Source organism: Eimeria tenella, genomic scaffold (assembly GCF_000499545.2).
Source record: "Eimeria tenella Houghton genomic scaffold, Eth_scaff13, whole genome shotgun sequence".
In the NCBI taxonomy this organism is placed as follows: domain Eukaryota; phylum Apicomplexa; class Conoidasida; order Eucoccidiorida; family Eimeriidae; genus Eimeria; species Eimeria tenella.
Window position 1 is genome coordinate 28,855 of NW_013541502.1, and position 12,043 is coordinate 40,897.

At 59.0% G+C, this 12,043-nt stretch overlaps 2 protein-coding genes across 2 annotated transcripts; one reads left to right on the plus strand and one right to left on the minus strand.

Moving 5' to 3' along the window:
- Positions 1-616: 616 nt before the first annotated feature.
- ETH_00001045 (elongation factor Tu GTP binding domain-containing protein, putative) lies at positions 617-7,564 on the minus strand (the record flags this gene model as incomplete). Its single annotated transcript, XM_013373282.1, has 10 exons — positions 617-778; positions 1,107-1,199; positions 1,456-1,655; positions 2,048-2,315; positions 2,604-2,699; positions 3,125-3,356; positions 3,691-4,190; positions 4,390-4,563; positions 4,834-6,252; positions 6,497-7,564. The coding sequence occupies 10 exons, from the start codon at positions 7,562-7,564 to the stop codon at positions 617-619; spliced, it is 4,212 nt and encodes a 1,403-aa protein (XP_013228736.1).
- Positions 7,565-8,975: 1,411 nt separating this feature from the next.
- On the plus strand, positions 8,976-11,639 carry ETH_00001050 (uncharacterized protein; the record flags this gene model as incomplete). Its single annotated transcript, XM_013373283.1, has 4 exons — positions 8,976-9,262; positions 9,578-9,656; positions 10,021-11,271; positions 11,439-11,639. 4 exons carry the CDS (start codon positions 8,976-8,978, stop codon positions 11,637-11,639), a joined length of 1,818 nt encoding a protein of 605 aa, XP_013228737.1.
- Between the last annotated feature and the right edge of the window lie 404 nt (positions 11,640-12,043).

Below are 12,043 nucleotides of genomic sequence, written 5' to 3' on the forward strand. Positions count from 1 at the left end.
GCTGGTTGAGGTGTATGTACAGACAAGCCTGAGGTGTATGTACAGACAAGCCCAACACGAAACATTTAAAACCAGAACCACCAACCCCACAAGTGTGCCTTAAAGATGCAGAAACCCCCCCTCCTTTGGCTCCTTAAGATAGCTGCCGCATTGCGTGTGGCTGGGCTGCCTGGGGCAGCAAAAGGCCCTCTAAAATGCCTACGAGAGGGTCTTTGTGAGCCCCTTTGAGGGCCTCACAAAAAGCCTCCGGGACTTCTCTGAAAAGGCTTCTTTCGCAGCCCCGAGGGCAGCTCCTGCCGGGCTCTTTGGGCGCTTATAGGGGGCGGATGAAGGGCCCCTAGGAGGGCCATTTGGCGGTTTTCTCTTGCGGATGAGGAGCCCCTGAAGGGGCATTTAAGTGGGCCTCTTGGGGGATTTTTTTGGTGGGTTAGGGGCCCCTAGAAGGGCATTCAAAGAGGCATTTTGGCAGTGTTTTCTGGCGGATGAGGGGCCCCTAGAAGGGGACTTAAGTGGATCTTCGGGGGGTTTTCTTTGGGGGTTTAGGGGCTCCTAAAAGGGAATTTAAGTGGGCCTTTTGGAGGTTCTCTTTAGGACTTAGGGGCCCCTAAAAGGGTATTTAAGTGGGCCCTTTGGGCTTTTTTTCTTGGCTGCTAGTGGCTGTGAGTCTATCACCGATTTGCCAGTCTTTAAAACCCTCACAAACCACTCCACACTCAGAGGGAAAAGTGACAAAGTCCTTCGACTCCTTCCCCACTTTCAGCGACACCACGCGGGCGGCCTGTAAAGACAAGCGCATGCATGCACACGCATGCGCATGCAAGTGCATGCATGCGCATGCAGACCCAAGTGGAGGCTGCCTGCAGCAGACTCTTCATGCATTGTTGCAACTGTATCTACTCCCCGCACACAGACATTCGACGCCACCCTAAACCCTAGAACCCTAAACTCTAAACCTTCAGGGACTAGGGTTTAGGGTCTTAGGGTTTAAAGCTATGCTGCGCAGCGACTTGCATAGCGTTTGTTATTTAATAAGCACTGGGGTGGGGGGCCCCCAAAACTCTCCAAATATTGGGGGCCCCCTAGGGGCCTCTTTTGCAATCTCTTACCTCCTTCAACTTTTGCCCTTTTCTGAAAATGCCCACGAGGTCTCCCTTTGTCAGCTTTCCACGTAAGACATCACAGCCAGCCACCACAACGCCCTGCATGCATGCAGCAGCAAAAGAAGCAAAAAGGGAGTTTGGCAAGGACCTTTTGGGTGTTTCAAAATGGAAAAATAAAACAAATGCATTTTAAATGCCTAATGAGATGCCTAGGAAGCGAATTTCAACTTTAAAAAGTGCAATTTGAAATCTTGCAGCTTTTGCCATAAGCCGCACCATCAGCGGTTGATGGGGTGTACGTACACCTCGGCTGAGGCTGCAGTGTACGTGCAGGTCGGAGCTACAGGGGACTTACATGCGACAAGCGAAATACCTTTTTAACTGCCAATTGTGCCACATCTTCTGAGTCTTTTCCCGGTCCATCGGGGGTCCCCGAGGCCCCTTCAGCTGCTGGGGGGGCCCCAAAGAGAGAGTGGGAAAGAAGCCGCTGCTGCACTGCCTCAATTACATCATAAATGACTCGAGTTTGCACTATTTGCACTTGAGCAGCCTCTGCTGCTTGCTGCAGCAGAAGCACACATGCCCCACAAACACCAGCAGGAAAAAGCCACAATAGACAACTCAATAGTGCAGCCGGTAAGAGAAACGCAGCAAAAGAAGCAGCGCAGGTGCTGCTGCTGCTGGTGCTGCTGCTGGTGCTGCTGCTAAAAGGACAGAAAGTGCATGTGCAGCACAGCTGCTGCTGCTGCTGTTGCTGCTGCTAAAAGGACAGAAAGCGCATGTGCTTGCCTTGGTTTCCCGGCTGCATTTGGTGTCGAAGGCCACCAACAACCCCCCCTTTCCGTCTTCGTCTCTGCACTGCTGCACATCTTGCAAATGGCATTCGCCAGCAGAAGCTTTCAGCACTTTCACGAGTCTTTGTGGCCATTTTTGCGGTGTCTGTACACCTCCCAGGCCCTCCGCAGCCTCCTCAGGGGCCTCCAAGGGGGGCCCCTCTCGGGGGGTTTCCCGAGTCCCCTCTTGCGGGGACCCCAGGGGGGCCCCTGGGGGGGCCCCTGGCCGAGACACTGGGGGCGCCGGGGGGCCCCCAGGGGAGCACAGGAGCCACGTGCCCGAAATAGGGTCCAGCTCAGCAGCAAGCCCGTCAACTGCAGCAGCAACTGCTGCTGCGGGGCCCTGGGCCCCCGCGCGCACAGTGACTGGCAAAATAGTGTGCTGCAGCAAAAGACAATAAGACACAAAATGGGAGAAGTTGCTGCAGCAAATAGTGACTATTTGCTGCAGCACATAGTCAGGTTTTGCTGCGCAGCCCTTCTCCCGGGCCTCTCTTATTGAGTTTGTCGCTGCTTCTTTGGCTGCTTGTGGCTCTCCTGTCCTTCTCGCCTTCTCTTTTGGCCAAACTGTTTTAAACAAACAAAAAAAATTGACTTACGTTCAACGGAGGAAACAAAAACAACTTCAAAATAAAAATTCAAAATAAAAATAAATCCACTCCGCACTCACCTCTCGCAGCTGCCCGTGCAGCCGAGCAAACGCGCGCTCCTGTGCCTCTGCTGCTGCTGCTTCTGCTGCAGTAGCCGCCTGCTCGTTCAACAGCCTCTGCAGGAACAGCAGCAGCAGCAGCAGCAGCAGCAGCACAAACATGGGCACCAGAAGCTGCACCAGCACCGTATCTTTGTGGCTCAGCTTGCTGCGCGCCCCTTCTGTACTTCAACACAAAATTAGATAAAATTTTCATCATAAAAACCCCTATGTAAACTTCATATCCGCGCAGGGCTTTGCAGCAGCAGCTGCGCCTGCTGCTCTAGCTACGCCTGCCGCTGGCGCTGCAGCAGCTGCAGCAGCTGCATCAGAAGCAGAAGCTGCAGCAGAATCAGCAGCTGTAGCCAGCTGCATCCGAAGCTGCAGCTGCAGCAGAAGCGGAAGTTGCAGCGGAAACAGCCGCTGCAGCAGTAGCAGCAGCTGCAGCAGCTGCAGCAGTAGCAGCAGCTGCAGCAGCTGCAGGCCGGTGTCGCGGCACTCACCTCTCGGTGCTTCTTGGCTGTCGCCTCTGAAGGCATGACAGCAGCTTCGACTCCCAGCGGCGGCAAATCCTCAGCAGCAAATCCAAAAACTTCAACAACTTTAGAAACTCCAAAACCACTCAGCCGGGCTGGGGGCCCCCGCAGCTGCGGAGGCCCCCCACCCAGTCCTGCTGCGTAGCCCAGCCGCCGCACCCGGCACAGCGAGGGCCCCGCTGCCAGCCAGTCGCCGACCCTGCGAAACATGCAGCCACACTAGCTGCTACCTCAGCAGCAGCAGCAGCAGCAGCAGCGGCAGCAGCAGCAGCAGCAGCTGATGCTGCTGCCGAGAGCCAGAAGAGGCTCTTGAAGGGATTCAGGGGTGCCTCAACAGAGGCCCCTTCCCCCTGCAGTGGGGCCCCCGGTAGCTCCCCCGCAGGGCCCCTTGGGGGCCCCTGTGGCAGTCTTTCGAGGCTTAGGAACCGCTTTGAAAAGCCCTTGGGGGCCCCTTTGGAAAGCCCTTGGGGGCCCCTCTGAACAGCCCTTGGGGGCCCCTTTGAAAAGCCCTTGGGGGCCCCAAAAAGCCTCACTTGATTGTGCCCTGTTTTATTAGCAGAGAGGCGCTGCCCCCGTTGCTGGCGCTGCAGTTTGTTTCTAAGACGAGGCCCCTGGCGGGGCCCTCTGGGGCGGCCTGCAGGTCCATTTCCTCCGCCTGCAGCGCTAAGCACTCTAAAAGATGCAGCATTCCAAATCTGTCTGTTTGCTGCTGCTTTTCCTTTTCCAATCTGGTCTTTTTCCCGAAAAGATCGGCCCCAGGGGCCCCCATTTGGGCCTCCAAAAAGCCCCTGGCGCTCACTGCTGCCACCTGAACGGGGCCCCCCAAGGGCTCCGTCAGCAGGCCCGCAGCAGCTAGCTCTGCGAGGACCTTCGCGCCTGCTGGGCAATCTACGAAGTCGCTGCTCACCAGGGGGCCCCCGGGGGCCCCCGGGGGGCCCCCCGAAAAAGCCCCAGGGGGGCCCCCCAAAGGGTTCTCCACCAAGTCAGTCTTGGTGATGACAACAACGAGGGGATTTTTCAACTCCTTGCACGCCTGGGAGAAAAGACTCAAGTCAATAAACATAATCCTCTTAGCCGCAAAACCCTAAATTTCAATTTCTGGGACTTGTGCCCTAAACCCTAATGAGCCCAGTCTAGGGGCCCCCCGTTGGCGGGGGCCCCCAAAGCTGTACCCTTGCAGCTGCTGGCTTGTTAGTTGGGGGCTGGGGGCTCGAGAGTTAGGGTTTGGATACCTCAATGCAGGTTTTTGTTTCCTGCTGCAGCCCCTCGTTTGCTGCTACTGCCAGCAGCACGAGGTCTGCTGCTCGCGCAGCACGAAGACGCATGCACGAAAAAGCTGCGTGGCCAGGAGTGTCCAGAAAAGTGACGTAAGGCGCAGACGCAGACACAGACTCCGGCAGCGGCACCTGGACAGCAGCAGCAGCAGCAGCAGCGGCGGCAGCAGCAGCAGCAGCAGCGGCAGCAGCAGCAGCGGCAGCAGCAGCAGCGGCAGCAGCAGCACTGAGATCGGAGAATGCATCTGTCTGTTTGTCATTCGCTGCTTTTTTCCCTATTGGCTGTCTGCTTCTTCTATCTTTTAATTCATTTCCAGCAGCTTCAGAATAGATTTATTTATTTCTCTAAACTTTTCTGTTCTTTTATGATTCCTCCTGATTCTATTAAGTGCCTGCCCTTACCTCAAAGCACCCAATGCGCTGGGTGATCCCGCCAGCTTCCTTCACCAGGGGGGCCCCCCTGGTGGGCCCCCCGGGGACCCCCCGGGGGGCCCCCCGGGGGCCCTTGTCTTTGCTGGCTGGGGCAAAGGGGCCCCTGCCCTGGCCCATGAGCTTCAGGGCGGCCAGCAGCGTCGTCTTGCCGTGGTCTACATGCCCCAGCACTGCCACTACTGCTGGCCGGGGCTGCTGCTGCTGCTGCTGCTGCTGCTGCTGCTGCAGCGAAGTAGCAAAGGAGCCCCCCCGGCTGGTGAAGGGCCCCCGCCCCTTTCCTGTTCCCTTTGCCTGTAGCAACGGGGCTCTGTTTGCCTCTGACTGAGACGCTACTGCTCCTTCTGCTGCTCCTGCTGCACCTGCTGCTTCTCCAAATCCTGCTGTTCCTGCTGGCGCTGCTGCTCCTGCTGCTTCTCCGACTTCTTCTGCTCCTGGTGGTGATGGTACTGGTGCTGCTGCTGCTGCACCTTCTGGCACTGCTGCTCCTGCTGGTGATGCTGCACCTGCTGGTGATGCTGCACCTGCTGGTGCTGCTGCTCCTGCCAGCTCTGCTAGCTCTGTTGCTGCTGCTGCTTCTGCTGGTGCCTGTAGCTCTGTTGTTGTTCTTGCTGCTGCTGCTGCTAGCTTTGTTGCTGTTGCTGCATCTCCTGGTGCGTCTAGTTCTGTTGCTGCTGCTGCATCTGCTGGTGCTGCTAGCTCTGTTGCTGCTGCTGGTGCTGCTAGCTCTGCTGCTGCTGCTGCCTCCCGCTCCCCAGGCTTCGGGGCTGCAGGCTGGTGGGGGAGTTTAGGACTTCGGCTGCTGCCTTTGCTGCCGAAGACTCCAGCAGCTTCTAAAAGGGCCTCTTCTTCTGCTTCTTCATTTGTTGAAATTAATTCAGATTTTGTTTCTCTTTCTCTCGAGGCCCTGCGGCTGCCCCCCGACCTGGGGCCACGGGGCCCCCCGCCTTTCTCTGGGGGCCCCCCTCCCTTTGCTGCTCTTGAGAAGCAGCTGCTGCGGCGTCTGCTGCTGCTGCTGGGGGCCCCCAGGGGGCCCCCGGGGGGCCCCTCCAGACCCCCCTCCCCCACATCCACCAGCAGGGGCCCCTCATCAGGGGCCCCCTCAGCTTCGTCCGGCAGCGCCAGCGCAGCGTCGCCTACGCCAGGCGGCTCCAGGGGCACAGAGTCGAGGGCCCCTGCTGCTGCAGGGGCAGCAGTAGCAGCAGCAGCAGCAGCAGCAGCAGCAGCAGCAGCAGCAGCAGGTTGAGAAGCTCTCTGGGGGCTCTTCATTAGGGCCTCCTGGGGGGCCCCCACGGCTGCTGGCAAAGCCAGGGAAAGCTGCCATCTGTGGAAAGTGGCGGCAGTGGGGGCCTTCAAAAGCACCACCTTGCAAATGGCCCCCACTGACAAGATCTGAGATACACGAACAGTAGCAGCAGCAGCAGCAGCAGCAAATGCAGCAACAGCAGCGGGAGCGGCAGCAGTACAGGGAAGCAGACGGCAGCAGCAAGTAAGAGGCACAGGCTGCTGCCAGGCCAAAACGGGCCCTGCCAATAACGGCCGCTGCAGCAACAGCAGCAGGTGCAACGGCAGCAGCAACTGCAGCAGCAGTAGCAGCAACAGCAAGTGCAGCAGCAGCAGCGAGGCGCTGGCTGACTGCAGTGAGGTCAATGGTTCTAAGTTCAGCAGCAGTTAAGGGCCTTCCTCCCCTCTTTAGCTCGGACACATGAAGAAACCCAAGAGGTTCTTGTGGGGCCCCCCGGGGGGCCCCCGGGGGCCCCCTGGGCCCCTCTAAGGGCCTGCAGTCTTCTGGCAGCAGCCGCAGCAGCGCGTAGCGGCCCCACACTCGAATGCATGCAGCTTTGACCTCGAGGCCCTCTCTCAAATCCTTGGGATCGCGATCCCCAGAGGCTGTGGGGGGCCGCCAAAGGGGCCCCCGCCCCATGGCACGCGGCGGCAGCAAGGGCCGGGCTGCTGCACTGCTTCTTGCTGCTTTGGCTGCAGCTGCTGCGGTGCCTGCTGCTGCTGCTGCTGTTGCTGCTGCTCCTGCAGGTGGCGGGTCGGCGGGAGGTCCTTTGGGGCTCAAGAGGGCCCCCCAGGGCCCTTGGGGGGCTGCTGCTGCTGCTGCTGCTGGGGATTCTCGCAGAGGACTCTTGAGTGAGACTTGTCTGCTTGAGGGTTTTGTCCCTGATGAGAGGCCCCCCCGGGGCTCCGGGCCCCTGAAGGCTGGGGGGCCCTGGGGGCCCCCCGCCTTCACAAGACGCTCCTTGGGTGGGCCCCTGGGGCCCCTGGGCTGCCTCTGGGGCCCCCAGGAAAAGGAATAGGGGCCCCTATTAACGGAATCTATGGAGTGCTGCTCCCCTTTAATGGACCCTGGGGGGCCCCGCAGACCCCCAGGGCCCCCACTGCCCGGGGCCCCCAGGCCCTCCGGAAAGGGGGGCCCCCCAGGGGCCCCTGCTGCCCTCAAAGGAAGCTCAAGGGCCTTGAGAGGTGGGTGGGGGGCCCCAAGGGGGGCCCCCACCCACCCAAGGGGGCCCCTGCGGCGTCCCCTGAATAGGAGGGAGGGCCCCCCCGTGAATGACCTGCGGAGGAACGAGAGGCATCTCAGGCCCGCCGCGGGCTCCTGCAAAGGGGGCCCCCTTGACTGGGCAAAGGCCCCGAGGACCCCTATTAGGGTTATTTGGACTAGAAAATACAGAAAAAGAACCTTTCGGGGGGCCCCCATTGCGACGCAGGGGGCCTCCTGCCGATCTTAAACCCTTGGGGGCCCCCCAGAGGGCGTCAAGACCTTCTCGGCTCTACTGCCTTCGCCTTGAGTGCTGCGGGGGGCCCCAGGGCTCCCCTGGGGCCCCTTCAAAGGCAGGTGACCTCTTGGGGCGTGATCTACCGGGCCTGGAGGGCTGGTGGCCTCCTGGCAGCATTTTTGGGGCCCCTCTGAAGTATAAATAAGATTAAAATAAAGAAACTTGGGGACTAAAGAGGCGCTAGATGAGATCTAGGGGGGCCCCCGGACGCTGCGCAGTCTCAGCTCAACAGGGGGGGCCCCCAAGTCTTGCAGCGATCAGCCTACGGATCTGCTGCTTGAACAAAAATTATACCAAAATTAATTGCAATTTAATATGTAAAAGCAAATAAAACGCAACAATGAGTCCTCGCTTCACTCTTTGTCCAACTCTAGAGAGCGTAACTCTAGTTCTGCGGTCCTTGGGGGCCTCTGGGGCCCCTGGGGGCCCCCGCGCTTTGCTGACTGCAGCAGCGCTGTCTGCGGATAGGTTGGGGAGTTCAGACTTTAGATAATTATGAACGTTTAATAAATAATAAATTTGTTGACTTTCTTGTTTATTTGCAGTGTAGGAACAGCTAAATCTGCTGCAGGTTCTGGTGTGCTGCCGGCGCCTCTGCAGTGATGAGGCGTTGCTGCCAGGAGCAGCTTCTCTGTTATCCCCTTTTAGTTTGTTTCTACACGAATGAAAGTGTAAACAGAATCATTTTGGATTCATTTGGGTTCTTTTTCCCCTAATTTGACCCGTAGATTCTCAATTTGACCCGCCTTTCTCGCTGGTGCAGCTTCGACTTCGCTGCTGCTGCCTGTACCTGCTGCTGCCCGTGGGATAGGCAAAAGCTGAGCGACCCCAGAGGCCTCTCGAGAGGCCCCAGCCCTCGCCGAGGGGCCAGAGATGAAACTGGGGCTCTGGGGGCCCCTGGGGGGGCCCCTGGGGGGCCCCCTGGGGGGGACCCTGGGGCCCCTGGGGCCCCTGTGGAGGGGCCCCCTGGGGGCCCCCAGCCTCTCCAGGCGCTGGCTGCGCAGCAGCTCGCAAGGCATTCTTGCTGCAGTCAGCAGCAGGCGGCTGCTGTCTGTGTCTGGCCCGGATGCTGCTTCGTAAGTTTAAATTAATTTTAATTTGCATTTATTTGTCACTTCTTTTTTATTTGCTGCTGCACTTATGGTAGTCTTTTGTCAAAACTAACTTTTCAAATTTGCTGCTGCTTCTTCGCAGCTTTTTGTGTGTTTTTTCCCCCCCTTGCTGCTGCTGCGTGTTTCTTTTATTATTTCGGATTAAAAAGCATTTTAATTATTTATTTTTTATCCTTTTTTGCTTTAATTCAGTTTGCTGCAGGGCCTCGTTTCCCAAGACATGCGCTGCTTCGCCCCACTCCTGGGTCCCCGGGCCACTGCAGCGTTGGGCCCGGGGGGCCCCCAGGGGCCCCTCACGCGTTTGCAGGTAACTGCAGCAGAGAAGCAGCAGGGGAGTGTTTGCGAAATGCCATTTTTGCTGCCTCCCCGGTCCTTTCTCGTCAGCAGCAGCTGCAGCAGCAGCAGCAGCAGGGTGCAGCAGCTGCGCCTCTGGAGGCGGCCTGCTATTGCTGCTGCGTTCTTAAATGCGAAGGGCCGAGTACTTGCGGATGCCTTAATATTGTGGAGGTCAGCTTCCAGGTGCAGCAGCAGCAGCAGCAGCAGCTGCTGCTGCTGCTGCTATCAGTGCGCCGGTTGCCGCGACGCGTGCTGCTTGTTTGAATGCCACCACCGCCTCTGCCGCTGCTGCTCTCGAAGCTGCTGCTGCTGCTGCTGCATTTGCTGCAGCTGCTGCCGCCGCGACGTTTGCTGCTGCGCCCGTCGCAGCTGCTGCTGCTGCTGCAGCCCAGCAGCACCTGTAGCAGCAGCAGGCAGACGCGTAAAAGACTTCTTTAGCGGCAAAAATGGAAATTAATTCTTATTATTTTTTCTGTTTTGCTGCAGAGACTCCAAAGATGGGCACCCCCGCTTTTTGCTGGATGTGGGGCTTCCTGTTTGCGGGCGTCTGCTGACTTACCTGGAGGTTTGCTGCTCTTTGCCTTTTATTTATCTTTAATTGTTTTTAATTGTTTTTAATTGTTTTATTTATTTCTTTTATTTGTTTTATTCTTTTCTATTTATGCAGTTGCTGCTGCAGTTGCTGCCGCTGCTGCTAGTTCTGCTGCCGGCTTTGCTGCTGCTGTTGCTGCTGCTTCTGTCGAATAATTGCTGCTGCTGCTGCCCATGCTGCTGCTTGTGCCGCCGTAACGTTTGCTGCATCTGCGTCTCCTTCTACAGATTGCTGCTGTTGCTGCTGCCAGTGCCGTTGCTGCTGCCGCATTCCGTAGCTGCAGCGGCAGCAGCAGCAGCAGCAGCAGCTGCGTTTGCTGCACGGTGTGGCTGCGCAGCGGCACGCAATTTCCTTCAACGTATCCTTCGGCGAGGAGCCCTCTCTTGCTGCGCTGCAGCTGCTGCCGCCCCCCCGCGTCTCGCTGCTGCTGCAGCAGGAAGGCAGAGGCTGGGGCCCCTGTGTTGCCAGGAGGCCCCCTAAAGACAGACCCCCCGAGGCCCTTCTTCAGGAGTTTTATGATTTTGCAATTTGCCCAAGTGCGGGGGAGCAGCTCTTTCATTACATAGAACACCCAAGCATTAGTGCTGCAGCAGACGCAGCCGCAGCAGCAGCAGCAGCAGACCCGGCAGCAGCAGCGTCTGCAGCAGCAAACCCCGTCGAAGGGGAGGAAGCACCAGGCCGCTGGACCGAGGGCCTTTTTGCTGCAGATCCGCGCACGTGGCGTCTGGGGCACCGGGTGTACGTACACCGCAACTTGTGGGGCCCCCCCGAAGAAGAAAAAGCCCCTCAAGAGGACTGCGCAGCTTTAGCTGCTTCGCTGCCCCTAGTTGCTGGGGCTGAAGAAGCAGAAGAGGCGGACTCTCCGTCAGCAGCAGCAGCAGCAGCAGCGCAGCAGCAGCAGCAGTCGCGCGAGCCCGCGGCGCAGCAGCACTGCGCCGGGCAGCAGCAGGGGCGCGAGTACGAGGTGTACAGACACCTCGTGGGCGTCTGCGAGGGGCCCCAGGAAGTCGGAGTCGGGGACGCTCTTCCATTATCAATAAATATGGACTTTTTGGGATTTCTATCTTTGCAAAACAAAGGCTGCTACATAGGCCAAGAAGTCCTTACGCGGGCCCTGCACCAGCTGGCCAGCCGCAGGAGGCTGGCGCTGCTGCTGCGGGGGCCCCCCTGGCCCCTGGGGGCCCCCGCAAAGGTACAGGCTGGGGCTGCGGGGGGCCCCCCTGTGGGCCCCGGGGCCCTTTCTCTGGAGACGACGATCCCAGCCAGAGTCTTCAGCTGGTGGCTGGAGGCCCTCCGCGCGGCTGCCAGCGGTGTGGTGGGGGCCCAGCAAACCCCCGGGGGGCCCCCCAAGGGCCCCCAAGGGGGCCCCCATGAGGGCCCCCAAGAGGACGGGGAGAGGGCCCCTTTGCCGAAAGGGTACAGCGTAGGCCCCGGGGCCCTTGTCCTGAAGCAAGTCCCCGGGGCTGCCCCTGGGAGGGTCTCAGAGTGGAAAGAAATTGGAGTTGTTTTGGCTTTTGAAGAGGCAGTGGGGGGGGGCATTTGCCTGCTTCGAAGTAGGCCTGGAGAGGGGCCCCTAAAGACCCCCGAGGTGAGGCTGGGGTGTCAGTACACCTCAACTGCATGCGTACATGGCTTCCATTTCCGTCTTTAGAGCAGACACATGCGAAAATCCTGCAAATGGATTTGTTTATTCTGCACGGGTGCAAACATGGACTGGGCTTGTGGCTGCTTCTGCTACTGCTGCTGCTGCTGCAGGATATGGCGAGGTTTGCTGCGGGGCTCGCGGGGGCCTCCGTGAGGGTCTCGACAAAACCCACTCCTTCGGGGGGCCCCGAGGGCCCCTATGACCCCGCAGAGGCTGCCAGTGTCTTTATGGTGGTCCCCGCTCCTTATGTCTTTGATTTGCTGCTCCAAAATCTACACGAGCAGAAGACAGAGTCCTCGCGGAGCTCTTGAAGAGCAACAAGGGGCCCCCAGGGGCCCCCCAGGGCCCCCACGGGGCTCCCAGGACTCTAGGGGCCCCTAAAGTTCTTTAGAGGCCCCCAAGGGCCCCCTAGGGCTCCCTAGGGCCCCCCAGGGCCCCCTACTTCTAGGGGCCCCCTAGGGGCCCCTCAGGGCGCTGAAGCCGCCTGAGGGGGGTGCCCACAGGGGCCCACAGCGCCCCCCCCCTGCTGGTTTGTATCTCTTCCGACATATGAAATACTATATGATGATTCTCTGTTGACTTCTAAGTACTAAATGATGAGGCCCGCCTCACCATACCTAAGGGGGGGTCTCGTGCGCGGGGTTTTTGCGGTGTCTGTACACCGCAACCCGCTCGAAATCTGGTGTCTGGACATGAGCTGTGTCTTCATTTGTGT